Source organism: Haliotis rufescens, unplaced genomic scaffold (genome assembly GCF_023055435.1).
Source record: "Haliotis rufescens isolate VD_foot unplaced genomic scaffold, xgHalRufe1.0.p SCAF_64, whole genome shotgun sequence".
Classification (NCBI taxonomy): Eukaryota; Metazoa; Mollusca; class Gastropoda; order Lepetellida; family Haliotidae; genus Haliotis; species Haliotis rufescens.
This window is the reverse complement of record NW_025964355.1, coordinates 1,153,272-1,169,568: the sequence shown is the minus strand read 5'-3', so window position 1 is coordinate 1,169,568 and position 16,297 is coordinate 1,153,272. Positions and strand designations below refer to the sequence as shown.

Genomic DNA, 16,297 nt, shown 5'->3' with positions numbered 1-16,297 from the left:
TTCATGTATGCAGTTAATTCGACTACAGGCTAGTGATCTTAGGAACAATGAATATTCTAACTGCTATTATAAATTTGAATTACGTTCCTGGGAGTAGATATGGATTTACTGACTTTGATTATTTCAGAATATTAATTATCACTTGTCACAGTGGTCGGAATGTAATTCTCACTTGTGGCGCATGGGTAGCCAAGCGATTAAAACTTTTTGTTCCATACCCCACATACCCGGGTTCGATACCCCACATACCCGGGTTCGATACCCCACATGGCCGGGTTCCATACCCCACATACCCGGGTTCGATACCCCACATGGCCGGGTTCGATACCCCACATGGCCGGGTTCCATACCCCACATACCCGGGTTCGATACCCCACATACCCGGGTTCGATACCCCACATGGCCGGGTTCCATACCCCACATACCCGGGTTCGATACCCCACATACCCGGGTTCGATACCCCACATGGCCGGGTTCCATACCCCACATACCCGGGTTCGATACCCCACATACCCGGGTTCGATACCCCACATACCCGGGTTCGATACCCCACATACCCGGGTTCGATACCCCACATACCCGGGTTCGATACCCCACATACCCGGGTTCGATACCCCACATGGCCGGGTTCGATACCCCACATGGCCGGGTTCGATACCTCACATGGCCGGGTTCCATACCCCACATACCCGGGTTCCATACCCCACATACCCGGGTTCGATACCCCACATACCCGGGTTCGATACCTCACATACCCGGGTTCGATACCCCACATACCCGGGTTCGATACCCCACATGGCCGGGCTCGATACCCCACATACCCGGGTTCGAAACCCCAAATGGCCGGGTTCGATACCCCACATACCCGGGTTCGATACCCCACATGGCCGGGTTCGATACCCCACATACCCGTGTTCGATACCCCACATACCCGGGTTCGATACACCACCTACCCGGGTTCGATACCCCACATACCCGGGTTCGATACACCACATACCCGGGTTCGATACCCCACATACCCGGGTTCGATACCCCACATACCCGGGTTCGATACCCCACATGGCACAATGTGTGAACCAGTATTTAGGGAAGCCTAGTGGTTAAAGCTTTCGATCGGCACGCTGAAGACCCGGGTTAGATTCCTCACATGGGGTACATTGTGTGAAGCTCATTTTTGGTGTCCCCGACATGATATTGCTGGAATATTGCTAATAGCGGCGTAAAACCATATTCAATCACTCATTCGTCACGCCGTGGACCCTGGTTCGCTTCCCCACATGGATACCATGTGTCATGACTATTTCAGATGTCCCCCTTGCCCCAAGCAGTGATACTGCTGGAAGGTAAGGTGAAATGGTGTTTAACGTCGCGTCCAAGATTATTGCACTTATATAGCGAAGTGCAAGTACGTGTGTGTGTGTTTGTGTGGCTGCTTGTACTAGTCCGGACTGATGCCGATTTATAGTGCTAGCCCACTGAGATACCATGCCGCAGTTTAACATGAATACCCCACTCAGACACAGTATACTGACTCCGAGCCGACCAGTCCTTGCTTTAGACCCTTAATGCCGAGCGCCAGACAGGGTAACAACAAGTACCATCTTTTTACGTCTTTTGGTATGACGCGGCCGGGGATCGAACCCCGGACCTTCGATCGCTCTCCGGGCGGACGCTCTACCACTAGACCACGGAGGCGGTCTGATACTGCTGGAAGGTACAAGTCACGTTTTTGTTTGTTTGTTTGTTGTTCAAAGCCGCACTCAGCAATATTCCAGCTATGTGACAGCGGTCTGCAAATAATTGAGTCTGGACCAGGCAATCCAGTAATTGACATCATGATCATCGATCCGCGCATTTTGGATACGATGACATGCATCAACCAAGTCTGACCACCCGACCCCGTTAGTCGCCTCTTACGACAAGCATAGTCGCTTTTTACAGCAAGCATGGGTTGCTGAAGACCTGTTCTACTCCGGATCTTCACAGGTCATGTTGAGTTTGTTATGTCACGGAGAGGAAAGCCCAAGTCCTATTTGATGGTTATCTTCACACTAAGAACGTCGAGAGACTGACTTGCGTACACTGGAAGTGTGTCAAGTCCACATGTAGAGGAAGACGCACGACAGTAGGAACCGTGATGAGGAATGCTACAGAGCATAACCATGCCCCTGAGGATAGCCAGAAGGTCCGGTTTATGAGCACCCTGAGGAAGAGAGCGAGAGAAGAGTCAACCCCGATGCACACCCTCTACAACGACGACGAATAATATCATAATCGTAATTAAATATTTATCTCAATCTATTCGTGTTTCTTGGGTTGTTCCATTGTATGAAATAGGTAACAGACTAGGGATTAGCAGTGCCATGGACCGTGAACTTTGTTGTCTTAAGCTGTAGGGGAAATGGGATTTAGGGGTTTTGGGAGGTTACCGTTACACCCAACTCAATTTCTACTTGTATAATAAATAATGGATATCAGAATACATACTGGTGTTATCCTGACTTAGTCACTGCCACTTGCAGACACTGATTACTACAGTTAGCGATGCCTGTCACGATGCACAGTCACACATTTATATAAATAACTAAAAGTGCTATTGTTTCACACTACCATTTGTATTGCTATCTACTTAAGCGAACATAATTCATCAACAACTGATTGTTTGCATATCCGTACACGCTGAATCTTTATTCCAAATGAGTAGTATATTTAAATACAGTAAAACCACCCCAAGTCGAACGCGAACTTGTTTGATATCAATTTAATTTGTTAGAATAGCTTTAGCACAATTTAGACGCTTATAGACTAATGGTGTAGCTATATATAGTACACCTGCACATCGCCTTGGCATTGTTAATATTGGTGGGGAACTAGTCACAGGCCTCTTAAGTCAGCTCCTCAACTCTAGAATGCACACTATTTTTGGTGTCTCCCGTCGTGATATTGCTGGAATATTGCTAAAAGCGGAGTAAAATCAAACTCACCCACTCACTCCTTTCTTGATCCCTGCTAATCACAACTTTGCTGTAAGGGTTCAGTATGCTTCTCATATGTTTGCAAATACTTGTCTGTAGTGTCATCATAGATGATATGATGCGACCTAGTTCCAATGATTACATATTGTGACACCTGGTGAGTGCTGGGGTCGGTGTAGGGAAATAATGTCCTTCTATGAAACCTAAATCAGATCCTGTAATTTCCCATCATTCTCGTCTGGGGGGATCAGCAATGGTTCCTGGAGGTTCGTGGCTCGTGCTTCAAACAGTTAAATGTTATTATTGTGCTAAAATATGTTGGACAAATTGCTTTGGTTGAAACTGTGATGGATGATTGTGTCATTCCATATCTTGCTCTCGTCGCTATATCACTACAATTGAGTGAGTGAGTGAGTATGGTTTTACACGCTTTTAGCAATATTCCAGCAATATCACGGCGGGGGACACCAGAAATGGGCTTAACACATTGTACCCATGTCGGGAACCGAACCCGGGTCTTTGGCGTGACGAGCGAACGCTTTAACCACTAGGCTACCCGACCGCCCTCACTACAATTGAATTCATACAAGAAACATATGACTACATTATGAGGATGTAATTAGTAGTTTGTCAGCTTCTTTGCAGCAACCGGAATCTTATGGACACGTGTGTTTGTTTGTTTGTTTGTTGTTTAACGCCTCACTCCGCAATATTCAAGCTGTATGAATACGGTCTGTGAATAATCATACCTCGACCAGACAAACCAGTGAATAATATGAGCAAGACACGTCACCGCACGAATTAAGTCCCTGGGCCAGAGCCGCCTCCTTGGTCTAGTGGTAGAGCGTCCGCCCGGAGAGCGGAAGGTCCGGGGTTCGATCCCCGGCCGCGTCATACCCAAAAGACGTTAAAAGATGGTACTTGTTGTTACCCTGTCTGGAGCTCGGCATAAAGGGGCTAAAACAAGGACTGGTCGGCTCGGAGCCAGTATACTGTGTCTGTGTAGTGTGTTCATGTTAAACTGCGGCATGGTATCTCAGTGAGCTAGCACTATAAACCGGCATAAGTCCGGACTAGTACAAGCAGCCACGAAAACACGTGCATGCACGTCGCTATATGAGTGCAATAATCTTGGACGCGACGTTAAACCCAATTTCACCTCACCTCATCGGATTACCCGATTTAGTAAATCGCCTTTTACGACCCGTAATGGCCAGATCACCAAATCGGGGTGGAAGGATGGCATAGTGATTGTATTTGCTTTTGAATCCAACATGATATAGAAAAAAACCAAAGGAAGTTTGTTATTAAAGAAACGTATGAACATTTCTTTTTATTCAAATCAGGATACACTTATACATGTGTCAAATATGCCAACTTTACAAACCTCTACAAAACAAACTGAAAATAGATAATCGATTTATTATTGGTGTTTTAATCGCCAAACACTATCCGTTCTTCTCCTCGAAGAATCACATAAATAAAGTTAAGATGTTAAGTGGAACATCCTCAAGGGTCATCAAAGATGTTTCATAATCACACACACCTGTTAACTCTAACATATATGATCTCAATTGTGCACCAACAGATAATCTATGATTTAATTATCAAAAGAATGTGCAGTTTAAAAGTGTGATATCAGCACCAATGAGTAAGTGAAATATATAGAGGTTATCACACTTGTGTGTTTGGGGATGGTAAATATCCTGCATTAGAAATAAACATTGTATTTAGCGAGCCTTGGCGAGCTAAATACATAGTGTTTATTCATAATACAGGATATTTACCATTCCTAAACACACAAGCGTGATAACCTCTTTATCATATAATGTCATTCTTCAATTCTGTGCTTGAAAATCGCTTCCCCTCACTCACGAACATTACCTAAACATTGCGAGTTTTCCTCGAGTGGAATGCGCGCATTAATATTTATTACGTCACGGGGTAAGTGATGTGTCAGTCGGACAGTGACAGTAGCCAATATAGTTCCAACTAAAATCTGTTTCTTATACAGCGGCGAAGCAACATATACGCGAAACAACAGTTGTTTTTACTTGTCTTTCGCGGCAATCCATCGGTCTGTCCGCTAGAGTAACTACTCTAACCCTAGTCTATGAGACGTCACGGCCACGTACAGACGTTGTTGACAGTCGGTCTGTCCTGTCATAACGTTAAGTGCAGTCAGACGTACACACAGCGACAAAACGAAACAAGGTAACAATTCAAACAAATTTCGGCCAAATCCAACTTTTTTAATTTATGGAAAAGATTTCAAGCACAGATATGGCTACTGATCCCGCTTGGCTAGGCCTAGTGCCCTCGCAAAATTGTTTCGAAATTAATATCTCCAAAGTTGCCAAAACTTATAAAATGCCTTAGCAACGTCACAGTTAGAAACTGATTGTCAGTATATTAGACTGTTCTTTTGATAATGATAGAATTATCCCTTTAGTTTATCCAGATTCCCGATGGTTAATTCTGACTTAATCGCGGAATGACAAGGGCGACGCCATGTTTGTTTATAAACACTGAAAGTAGTCCCAACTTGACCTTTGATATTTGCATCTCTATCCGCATATGACCCCAACGGATATCGTTTTTATCCATTGGCTTTATCCTGCCGAGAAACCTACCCATTATATGATGAAACACTCCAAATACGTTGATCTCTTGCTCACGTCAGGAACAGTTCATCGTGATGCTAGAAAATAACGATTTAGTACACTGATTTTAGGGTATCAGTAAGTCATCATCTGCATGGTTTCCTTCACCGGCTCGGCCAACAATGTCACCTTCACATAGAATATTTCTTACTCTCCCCTTAAACAGTTCTTTGGCCTCGGCCTCATCGTGCCACCGAATAAAAGTGGTGGACATCATCAGGGCACGCAGTGCTGATGTTACATGGCAAGTTTTGATATGGTCAAGTAGAATCACCACAATGTCAATTTCACATTTTAGGAATGAGTACAGAGCCAACTGGAGCTCAAATTTGCACCAATCGCTCTGCATGTATTCGTTAGAGATGACCAGGATGGTCTTTCTGCTTGTGTCCATAGCTTCAATCACATTGTCGATGATGAATTTTCCAGGGACGAAATCTCTTGTGTGTTCACAAAGTCGAAGACCGACTTCCTCCTCCAAGAAATTCAGGAGCTGACCGTGAACCCAGCCACCATCCTCGTTGCTGTAGGAGACGAAGGCGTCATATTTCATGTCCTCTGATTGACGTTGATGTTGACGTTGTCGCCGACGGCGTAGAAGAGAAATCCAGTAACGGAGGTACCAGCGATACCGATAAACCACCAGAGCTGTGACAGTGACCATGAAACACACAGACAACACTATGGTTAGAATAACAGTGTAGAGTTTTACAGTGGTACACGATTTTTCAGTCGGGTTAAAATCAGCAAGTCTAAGACGCTTTCCGCTGGATGATGTGCACTCATAATTACTTGGATAATTAGAAAACACGATGCTTTCATTGGCAATGACCTCTTTCATCCAGGTCCTGAACCACAGCAGGTCACATGAACACAGGAAGGGGTTGCCGGAGAGATCGATTTGCTTGAAACTGAGCCGGAACTCAAGAGGGAAGGTATCCTCCTTAATGATTTTGATGTTACAGCTTGCCAAGGTGAGTTTGCGAATGCTTGTTACGTTCGCAAAAACGCCACTGGTGAGGTTTGAAAGCTTATTCCCCAGTAGATTCAACACACGTAATTTCTTCAACGTCGAGAACACATCCGATGGTAGGTCATTAAGTCCTGCATACTGCATCGTTAGAAACTCAAGATTTTTTAAGCTCAACAGAAACAATTTCAAGCTCTTGCCAGCAATGTTTAGTTTAGTAAAACTGAATTGGAGCATTCCGAGATTTGGTGTGAATTTGAAAGCATTTTCTAGAATAGCACGAGCACCTGTAAATGGTGGGTTGTTAACATAATATAACTTGTACAGGCTTGTTGAATTGAACGCCAAAGATCCCACTGATTTCAAAGCCCACAGATTAGCAATATTTAAACTCTGAAGATTTGGTAGATTTGAGAAACCGTTGTCCGGCAAATGTTCAATTCTATTCTGTGAAAGTATCAGCTTGTTGAGCTTCTTCAGGCATATTATAGAGGTCACATCAAGACGTCGGATGGCATTGTCCTGTAAGTTTAACATTCGCAACAAAGGCATTAACGGTACACCCCTGTCTCCACATAAGGGAGGAATTGCGACAAGATTATTTCCGTCTAGATTTAGATGTATCAGATTTTGCAAAGGACTTTCAAGAATGAATGAGTTTATCCTATTTTCAGATAACTTCAACTGAGAAAGGTTGTAGGTCTGTGACAGGGCAGTTCCATTGAACACTTCTAATTCCTCCACAGTTAAAGCGAGATTTCGAAGGGATGTCAAATGCTGAAAGACCACTGCATCTATCGTTTTGATTGGTCCACCATTGCCTTTGATTATAAGACCCTCTAGATTACTCTTCATATTGTTTAAGGCTAACAGTATGTCTTGCAAAGGGAGAAGAGGTTGTTGCCACTCCAGTGCTTTGAGGAAGTGTAGATCCTCAAAAGCATCAGGTGATATTCCGCTGATGGCATTGTCTAACAGTTTGAGGGATGTGAGGTTCCTGTACTGTAGGTTGGCCATCATGTTTCTAGTGATATAACCAATATCCATACGACGCAATTCGACTGTTGTGGTGTTTGGGGGAGCTCTCGGAATACCTTTCCCACGTGAACACACCATAATAGAAGGATCACAATAACAGTTCGAGGGACAGCCGCTCACGGGCTTAGGTGAAAAGGCAACGAGCAGGAGACAGATGGTGATCATGATTCGAGAATCCCCTCTGCAACACAAATAATAGATGAAAATAGCATGAAAAAAATAACATCGATGGACGTTTAAAGGTAGAGCGGCATTATATAGAGTAGGGGGACTCTTCAAAGCAGCGTTGAACCCAACTCAATCATTCACTCATATGGGGCGGTAAGGGTAGCCTAGTGGTTAAAGCGTTTGCTCGTCACGCCAAAGACCAGGGTTCGATTCCCCCATGGGTACAATGTGTGAATCCGATTCTTTTGTCCCCCGCCGTGATATTGCTGGGGACCTATTTAGGTCCTGAAAGAGGGCCATTGGTACAACAAAATATTGTGTGTTTGGTGGTGAATAGCTTGAGTGAGTGAGTGAGTTAGTGAGTGAGTGTTTCGTTAATTACGGCATGATAGGAAGTGGGAGGAAAGCAGAAAGTGATTTGGGTTTAGACGTGAACCACATTTGTGAAACCCACCAGCCTGGGTTTGGTACTTACACAGAGACATACTCAGGGTGAATCTGGCTTTTTTAATGTTGATGGATGCCATTGCGAATTGCGGCGCCGAAAACGACTGACCCTCCCTCACGCCCTCATCGAGTTGAAGAGACCCTAATCAGAAGATCGAATAGAAATACAAAGAGTTTGTTTCTTGCTGTCAAGACACGTTGGCTTATGAATACTTCACAGACCATATAGATGGGGACTTTATGACAACAATGGTGATCGAGGGTGATCACTTGGGGGAGTTGCATGTATGCATGTTCCAGTGCTTCACCACTTTCTTTGAAGCAGAATCTCATAACTTGTTTACAGCAGCCGTAATTAAAACTTAACATAAACCTTTTATTAGTTTCAATAAAAAAGTGCCTTTTCTGTGCACTATTTTCTGGTCCACCGATCACTTGATTGTCTGCTTTAATTTGTTAACAGGCTGCCGTCTCATGGCGGAAATACTGCTGTGCTGCGTCAGGCAATGAATACTTAGTTTCTGTGCAAATTGTGTGCTCCGGGGTAGCGTAGGTCTTCAGCAACCCATGCTTTCCGTAATAGGCGACTATGCTTGTCGTAAGAGGCGACTAACAGGATCGGATGGTCAGGCTCGCTGACTTGGTTGATGCATATCATCGTATCCCAATTGCGTGGATCGATGCTCACGATATCAATCACCGGATTGTCTGGTCCAGACTCGATTATTTACAGAACGCCGTCATATAGCTGGAAGATTGCTGATCGCGGCGTTAATAAAAAAACAAACCAAACCAATGCGCTGATTGCTATATATTGCGAAATCTTTAGCCATCTATAGTTTTGTTAACAATAGACAATGTTAAGGGCAGATAATGATGCCTTAAAGAAGTAATGTCCATATACATAGACTTTCAGCTCGATCGCTCAGTTAAAACACAAGAACACATATACATACAATGAAACAAAATATACCCAATTGTAGTTCTACACATCAAAATTAATATCAGTTATGTCATCATGTTAGTTTCCCTCAATATTGAAGCCTGATATTGATAATAAGATAGCCATACAGTATCGGTTTAATGTTGGAAGCATGTCTGAAATGATACATCCATTTGGTGAATCCCACGAGCGTGGATATGATGCTGACAAACGGAGAATGATTATCAGGTCGAAACTGTCTTGCCTAACGGAAGAAACTCCGCACATCGAGTTGCGGCTCCTTTGTGGACTGAGCCCCCTGCACACTTGGTCGAGGTAAATTTAGAATTTAGATATTAAGTAGATATTATTATCTTCAAACAATGTGAAATCCCTTTCAATCATAAAACGTCCTTTTACGATTACGACTTTATCATAAGGCTGTGTTTATAAATCACTTTCAATTAGTGATAGCACCGTGTGTTCGCGAAGATATCACTCGTCATGAACACACGCAAAGGCTAGTCAAGTGTCCAGCTAAACAAACAGGGTAACATATTGTACAAATCAAAAATAGGGAATTGCATAAATATGGTTACTGATGTGTCAACATTTGAAGTGTTCTCCTCGTGTCTACCATTAAACGTTTTGCAAGCTTTACTAAGGCCTTGAATGCTGTAACCAAATGTAACCAAATGTAACCAAATGTTATCAAATGTTGACTTACATACCGCTGCTGCTATGGTTAAGGCTTGTTATGTCCGTGTCCCTCCTGTTTCTAGCCGACGATGAAAGGTCACTTCAACAAGTTTCAGGAAGTTTACTGGCTGAATCATTTCCCCAACACGAGACAGCGATCATCATAATATCTGAACAATAACAAATTCACTGCCGTGACGCCCCCGATGATTCCAGAGTAGAGTTTTTCCTCAGTGTATTCAATGTTATTCAAGAAAACAATATTTGAGGATAGGGTGATCAAAACAAATGAGTTGAAAAAGGGTTTAACGTCGCGTTCAAGATTATTGTACTTATATAGTGAGTGAGTATGGTTTTACGCCGCTTTTAGCAATATTCCAGCAATATCACGGCGGGGGACACCACAAATGGGCTTCACACATTGTACCCATGTCGGGAATCGAACCTGGGTCTTCGGCGTGACGATCGAACGCTCTAACCACTAGGCTACCAAACCGCCCCACTTATATAGTGACGTGCATGCACGTGTGTGTGTGTTTGGCTGCTTGTACTAATGCCGATTTAATAGTGCTAGCCCACTTTGGTACCATGTCGCAGTTTAACATGAAAACCCCATTAGGCACAGTATACTCCGAGCCGACCAGTCCTTGTTTTAGCCCCTTAACAGACCAGGCAGGGTAACAACAAGTACCACTTTTTAACGTTTTTAACTGGAATACTCTTCAAAGCGGCGTTGAACCCAACTAAATCACTCACTCATATGGGGCGGTAAGGGTAGCCTAGTGGTTAAAGCGTTTGCTCGTCACGCCAAAGACCAGGGTTCGATTCCCCCATGGTTACAATGTGTGAATCCGATTCCTTTGTCCCCCGCCGTGATATTGCTGGGGACCTATTTAGGTCCTGAAAGAGGGCCATTGGTACAACAAAATATTGTGTGTTAGGTGGTGAATAGCTTGAGTGAGTGAGTGAGTGAGTGAGTGAGTGAGTGAGTGAGTGAGTGTTTCGTTAATTACGGCATGATAGGAAGTGGGAGGAAAGCAGAAAGTGATTTGGGTTTAGACGTGAACCACATTTGTGAAACCCACCAGCCTGGGTATGGTACTTACACAGAGACATACTTAGGGTGATTCAGGCTTTTTTAATGTTGGTGGATGCCATTGCGAATTGCGGCGCCGAAAACGACTGACCCTCCCTCACGCCCTCATCGAGTTGAAGAGACCCTAATCAGAAGATCGAATAGAAATACAAAGAGTTTGTTTCTTGCTGTCAAGACACGTTGGCTTATGAATACTTCACAGACATGTTAGTTATATGAAATAATTTCCGAAGAAATGACGAAATATTTGCTTTCATTTTGAGTAAAGCAACCCATATTGCCGTTGGTACTTTCTGAATCAGTTTAGTTGAAAACGCGCCATTTGAGTGCCTGAGTGAGTGAGTGAGTATAGTTTTACGCCGCTTTTAGCATTATTCCAGCAATATCACGGCGTGGGACACCACAAATGGGCTTCACACATTGTACCAATGTCGGGAATCGAACCCGGGTCTTCGGCGTGACGAGCGAAAGCTTTAACTACTTTTTACACGTGTTGCTTAATTCACTAACGACACATGCACACCAAAATTTGAAAAAGGTGAGGTGAGGTGAAATGGGGTTTAACGTCGCGTCCAAGATTATTGCACTTACACATGGACGTGTGTTTGTTTGTGTGGCTGCTTGTACTAGTCCGGACTGATGCCGATTTATAGCGCTAGCTCACTGAGAAACCATGCCGCAGTTTAACGTAAATACCCCACTCAGACACAGTATACTGACTCCGAGCCGACCAGTCCTTGTTTTAGACCCTTAATGCCGAGCGCCAGACAGGGTAACAACAAGTACCATCTTTTAACGTCTTTTGGTATGACGCGGCTGGGGATCGAACCCCTGACCGCTCTCCGGGCGGACGCTCTACCACTAGACCACGGAGGCGGTCTTGAAAAAGGCGACAACGAGACAATGAATAGGTCGCATTATCACACTGTCATACATTTTAAGGCTATTTTAGATTGGGGTCAATGCGACAGCGCAACATATATTTACTTTTTTAATAAACGTTGCATTGTCGTCCTTTGTTAAAAAAACCCAGACCATCAAATGTATATCAGACAATTCGACCCTTCGAGGATTCCATATTAAATGACCCGGATGTAATATAGCAACAATAATGACTTCCTGAGTTGAATTGCATAATACTAATACTTATCACTTCCTGTTTATCTGAAACACGCGTACAGGATCTTGCCATTGATGTCGGTTTCCCCGAAACACAGTCGTTTCTTAATGTTAGGTCTTCAGGAACCCATGCTTGCCGTAAAAAGCGGCTATGCTTGTCGTAAGAGGCTACTAACGGGAACGGGACTCGCTGACTGGTTGATGCATGTCATCGTATCCTATTTACGTAGAATGATACTCATGATGTCAATTACTGGATTGTCTGGTCCAGACTCGATTATTTACAGACCGCCATCATATAGCTGGAATATTAGTGCGTCGTTAAAAACAAACAAAGAAACAAACAAACAAAGAAATCATATTCAAATTTAAAGGGCAAAATAGGATTTAAAGTCTATGTCAAAGCTTTGCAAATACATGCAAATGGCATCGCCATTTTGAATTATAACTCAAAAGCAATATTATCCAAATTGAACAGACAAGCCTATTAATACCAAACGTTATAATGTAGAGAAATGTATTTCATAAATGTAGACAAGCATTTTACGCGAATTCCATTCATGATAATGTTTTTTGAAATTTCTGTAATTTTTTGTTTTTATTTGAAAAATTCATGTTTTGTCTTAAAGGGGATATAAAGGGGAATGTGTTTTCGCTTTCCTTTCGGAGGTAGGGGCATAACGGCGCGAATCTTTTTCTCTCACATATGTCAAATGTTCCCTCATAAATTAAAAATCGTGTCGTGTTAATTTGATGCACATCAAATAAAACCATCTGAACTTTGCAATGTTTGTCAGTTGTCAAGCGTAAGATGTACAGGATATACGTCTTCTGTTTGCAACAACGAAGCTCAAAACAGAAATAACCCCAAGTAACCAAATTGTATGGGTTTACTGTACAACAACCCCCCATCTTGAACCTTTGTTTTCATCGATGTTGTATGTGCGTACCATTCATTTGATTACATAGCATATGTACATGGCAGTGTTGATTCTTTCTACTGACGTGTGTGTGTGTGTGTGTGTGTGTGTGTGTGTGTGTGTGTGTGCGTGCGTGTTTGTGCGTGCGTGCGTGCGTGTGTGTGCGTGCGTCTGTTTGTTTGACGGATATCTAAGATGCATAACAATTATTGATCTAAGGATGGGACGTTAGTCTAAATATATAATGTAGGAACGTTGTGGCGCGAGAGGACAAATCAACCAATGTCGATTGATTTATTGATTGAATACACGCGGCACTGATAATCTTGAAATTAAGTAACTATTACATGTAGTTTCATGACATGAACAAAATCACGACAATAGACCAGACAGATGCAGACCAAAGTCCATGATCAACATTTTGTTTGTTTGTTGTTTAACGCCGCACTTAGCAATATTCCAGCAATATGACGGCGGTCTGTAAATAATCGAGTCTGGATCAGACAATCCAGTGATTGACATAATGAGCATCATGCAAATGCAGTCAGACGGTTGAATGATTAATAAGCATCCGCCTCGATGTAGCTGGAATTGCTGACTGCGTTACGCCTTTACAGTTGCGATAATGTCGTTTATCAAGGTGTATGTGTGTGTGTGTTTGGAGTGTGTGTGTGTTTGGAGTGTGTGTGTGTGGAATGAGTGTGTGGAGTGCGTGTGTGTGCTTGGAGCGTGCGTTTGTGTGTGGAGTGTGCATTTGTGTGTGTGTGTTTGGAGTGTGTGTGTGTGGAGTGTGCTTGTGTGTGGAGCGTGTGTTTTTGGAGTGTGTGTGTGTGCTTGGAGTGCGTTTGTGTGTGGAGTCTGCGTTTGTGTGTGTGTGTTTGGAGTGTGTGTGTGTGTTTGGAGTGTGTGTGTGTGTTTGGAGTGTGTGTGTGTGTGTGTGTGTGTGTGTGTGTGTGTGTGTGTGTTTAATTTGCGATAATGTTTTCTTACACCCCAACATGGTTCATCGAAAAGTCAAAACATTCATTCACTTTTATCATTTTATCTCTCTTCTCCCTTGTTTATCGAGGTGTGTGTGTGTGTGTGTGTGTGTGTGTGTGTGTGTGTGTGTGTGTGTGTGTGTGTGTGTGTGTGTGTGTGTGTGTGTGTGCGTGCGTGCGAATGTGCGTGCGTGCGTGCGTCGTGGTATGGTTGATGTGCTTATTCCTGTGTCCATACCCGGACTCCTGGGTTTCACAAATGTTTTAGATGTCAAGGACCTGCATCGCGTTCGGCTTTCCTCCCACGACAAGCTGACAAACTGTGACATAAACGACTTATTTTCGAATAGGATTTTAACCCAACTATCCCATTCACTACGTGAACATTATCCAAGTACGTGTTTCCCTAATGTTTGGATGAAAACATGTCACACACGGGATGTCAGAAATATATATTAGTATTAAGACTATCGCTTTTAGAGTGTTTCACAACGGGGAAATTACAGAATGATACTGAATTCATAAACGGTTTGGAACGTTGTAAAAAGTGGCTCCTCAAACTTGATGATGGCTTTCCCATTCTCTGCGTCAACACACGACAGTGCATCTGCAACCGAGGGGAACAATATTTCAGTCAATATAACATCCGCAGAAGAGTAAGCAACGAAGCTAAAATGCATAGGCATGTACATTATTGGGACATAAACAAACATAAATATAATTTCTTTATCATGTTCAAACTTCATTTTAACATTAAAATATCACTGCATATTTGAGTTATAATGTTATTCCACCTGATTCGTGTCCCGTGAAGATCCGGGTTAGAAATGCTCTTCAACAACCCATGCTTGTCGTAAGAGGCGACGGGATCGGGTGGTCATGATCGTTGACTTGGTTGATGTATGTCATCGTATCCTAATTGCGTGGATCGATGCTCATGATATCAATCACTGGTTTGTCTGATCCAGATTCGATTATTTACAGACCGTCGTCATATAGCTGGAATATTGCTGAGTGCGGCGTTAAACAACAAACAAACAAAATGTTGATCATGGACTTTGCGTACCTTGCGTCGGGTTAGTCATTTGTTCAGGGCCTTTATCTGTGAAGTGGTACACGGCCTGAGACAAGGGTCCAGCTCCACCACGTAAACACAGTGTAAACTTCTGATGAATCTGGTCGAAGGTCACCAACAACTCTCCTGTAGGGTAGAGCCAGTTGATCACCCCAGCTCCACACGAGGGGTCAACTATAGCCATGTACATATTGCCATCCTGGGGTTGCCGCCTGTCAACAGATTGATGCTATTGAATTAAAGTGAGTGAGTGAGTGAGTGAGTGAGTGAGTGAGTGAGTGAGTGAGTGAGTGAGTGAGTGAGTGAGTGAGTGAGTGAGTGAGTGAGTGAGTGAGTGAGTGAGTGAGTGAGTGAGTGAGTGAGTGAGTGAGTGAGTGAGTGAGTGAGTGAGTGAGTGAGTGAGTGAGTGAGTGAGTGAGTGAGTGAGTGAGTGAGTGAGTGAGTGAGTGAGTGAGTGAGTGAGTGAGTGAGTGAGTGAGTGAGTGAGTGAGTGAGTGAGTGAGTGAGTGAGTGAGTGAGTGAGTGAGTGAGTGAGTGAGTGAGTGAGTGAGTGAGTGAGTGAGTGAGTGAGTGAGTGAGTGAGTGAGTGAGTGAGTGAGTGAGTGAGTGAGTGAGTGAGTGAGTGAGTGAGTGAGTGAGTGAGTGAGTGAGTGAGTGAGTGAGTGAGTGAGTGAGTGAGTGAGTGAGTGAGTGAGTGAGTGAGTGAGTGAGTGAGTGAGTGAGTGAGTGAGTGAGTGAGTGAGTGAGTGAGTGAGTGAGTGAGTGAGTGAGTGAGTGAGTGAGTGAGTGAGTGAGTGAGTGAGTGAGTGAGTGAGTGAGTGAGTCCAGGGGAATCGATCCTGGGTCTTCGGCGTGTCGAGCGAACACTTTTACCATCGTCCTTTATTGTTAAAGAATCGAATGTAAGACAAAATATCTTATTGATTCGTTCATTGGGTTATTGATAAAATAAATACGAGCTGTATGATATGGTATCTCACTCATTATTTAATTCCTTATTCAGCATAATATATTGGACTATTACAATGCCAATTAAAATGTAAGTTAATTAAACTATGATTATACACTGTAGCGACCTACCCGTCTATGGTCACTTGGCATGATTGAGCCGCCACTGACACGAATGTTATGGCCAGGGCATACAACCGAAGGGGAAATAGCATCGTGAGAGAATAGAACGAATCCCTTACTGGAACTAAACGCACGCTTACAACAGGTGCATAAG

General features: G+C 43.5%; 2 protein-coding genes across 4 annotated transcripts; both read right to left on the bottom strand.

The window, feature by feature from the left end:
- Positions 1-5,498: 5,498 nt before the first annotated feature.
- Positions 5,499-10,025, bottom strand: LOC124151709 (toll-like receptor 13). Of its 3 annotated transcripts, XM_046524299.2 has the most exons (3): positions 9,911-9,961; positions 8,290-8,403; positions 5,499-7,827 (listed from the first exon to the last, which is right to left on the bottom strand). In XM_046524299.2, the coding sequence occupies exon 3, from the start codon at positions 7,809-7,811 to the stop codon at positions 5,706-5,708; it is 2,106 nt and encodes a 701-aa protein (XP_046380255.2). In that variant the 5' UTR covers positions 7,812-7,827; positions 8,290-8,403; positions 9,911-9,961; the 3' UTR covers positions 5,499-5,705. The 3 variants fall into 3 exon arrangements, with proteins under 3 accessions (XP_046380255.2, XP_046380257.2, XP_048243048.1); XM_046524301.2 differs by lacking the exon at positions 8,290-8,403 and having other exon boundaries at positions 9,911-10,025; XM_048387091.1 differs by lacking the exon at positions 8,290-8,403 and having other exon boundaries at positions 9,915-9,978.
- Positions 10,026-14,434: 4,409 nt separating this feature from the next.
- On the bottom strand, positions 14,435-16,297 carry LOC124151697. Its single transcript, XM_046524287.2, has 3 exons — positions 16,153-16,297; positions 15,064-15,284; positions 14,435-14,604 (listed from the first exon to the last, which is right to left on the bottom strand). The coding sequence occupies exons 1-3, from the start codon at positions 16,233-16,235 to the stop codon at positions 14,498-14,500; spliced, it is 411 nt and encodes a 136-aa protein (XP_046380243.1). The 5' UTR covers positions 16,236-16,297; the 3' UTR covers positions 14,435-14,497.

Excerpts from the sequence above, each read along its gene's own strand:
- LOC124151709 (XM_046524301.2), bottom strand. The coding sequence starts at position 7,811 with ATGATCACCATCTGTCTCCTGCTCGTTGCCTTTTCACCTAAGCCCGTG.
- LOC124151697 (XM_046524287.2), bottom strand. The coding sequence starts at position 16,235 with ATGCTATTTCCCCTTCGGTTGTATGCCCTGGCCATAACATTCGTGTCA. Across the intron at positions 15,285-16,152 it reads TGCCAAGTGACCATAGACGG|GCGGCAACCCCAGGATGGCA; the intron begins GTAGGTCGCTAC and ends ATCTGTTGACAG. Across the intron at positions 14,605-15,063 it reads AATGACTAACCCGACGCAAG|ATGCACTGTCGTGTGTTGAC; the intron begins GTACGCAAAGTC and ends CCTCGGTTGCAG.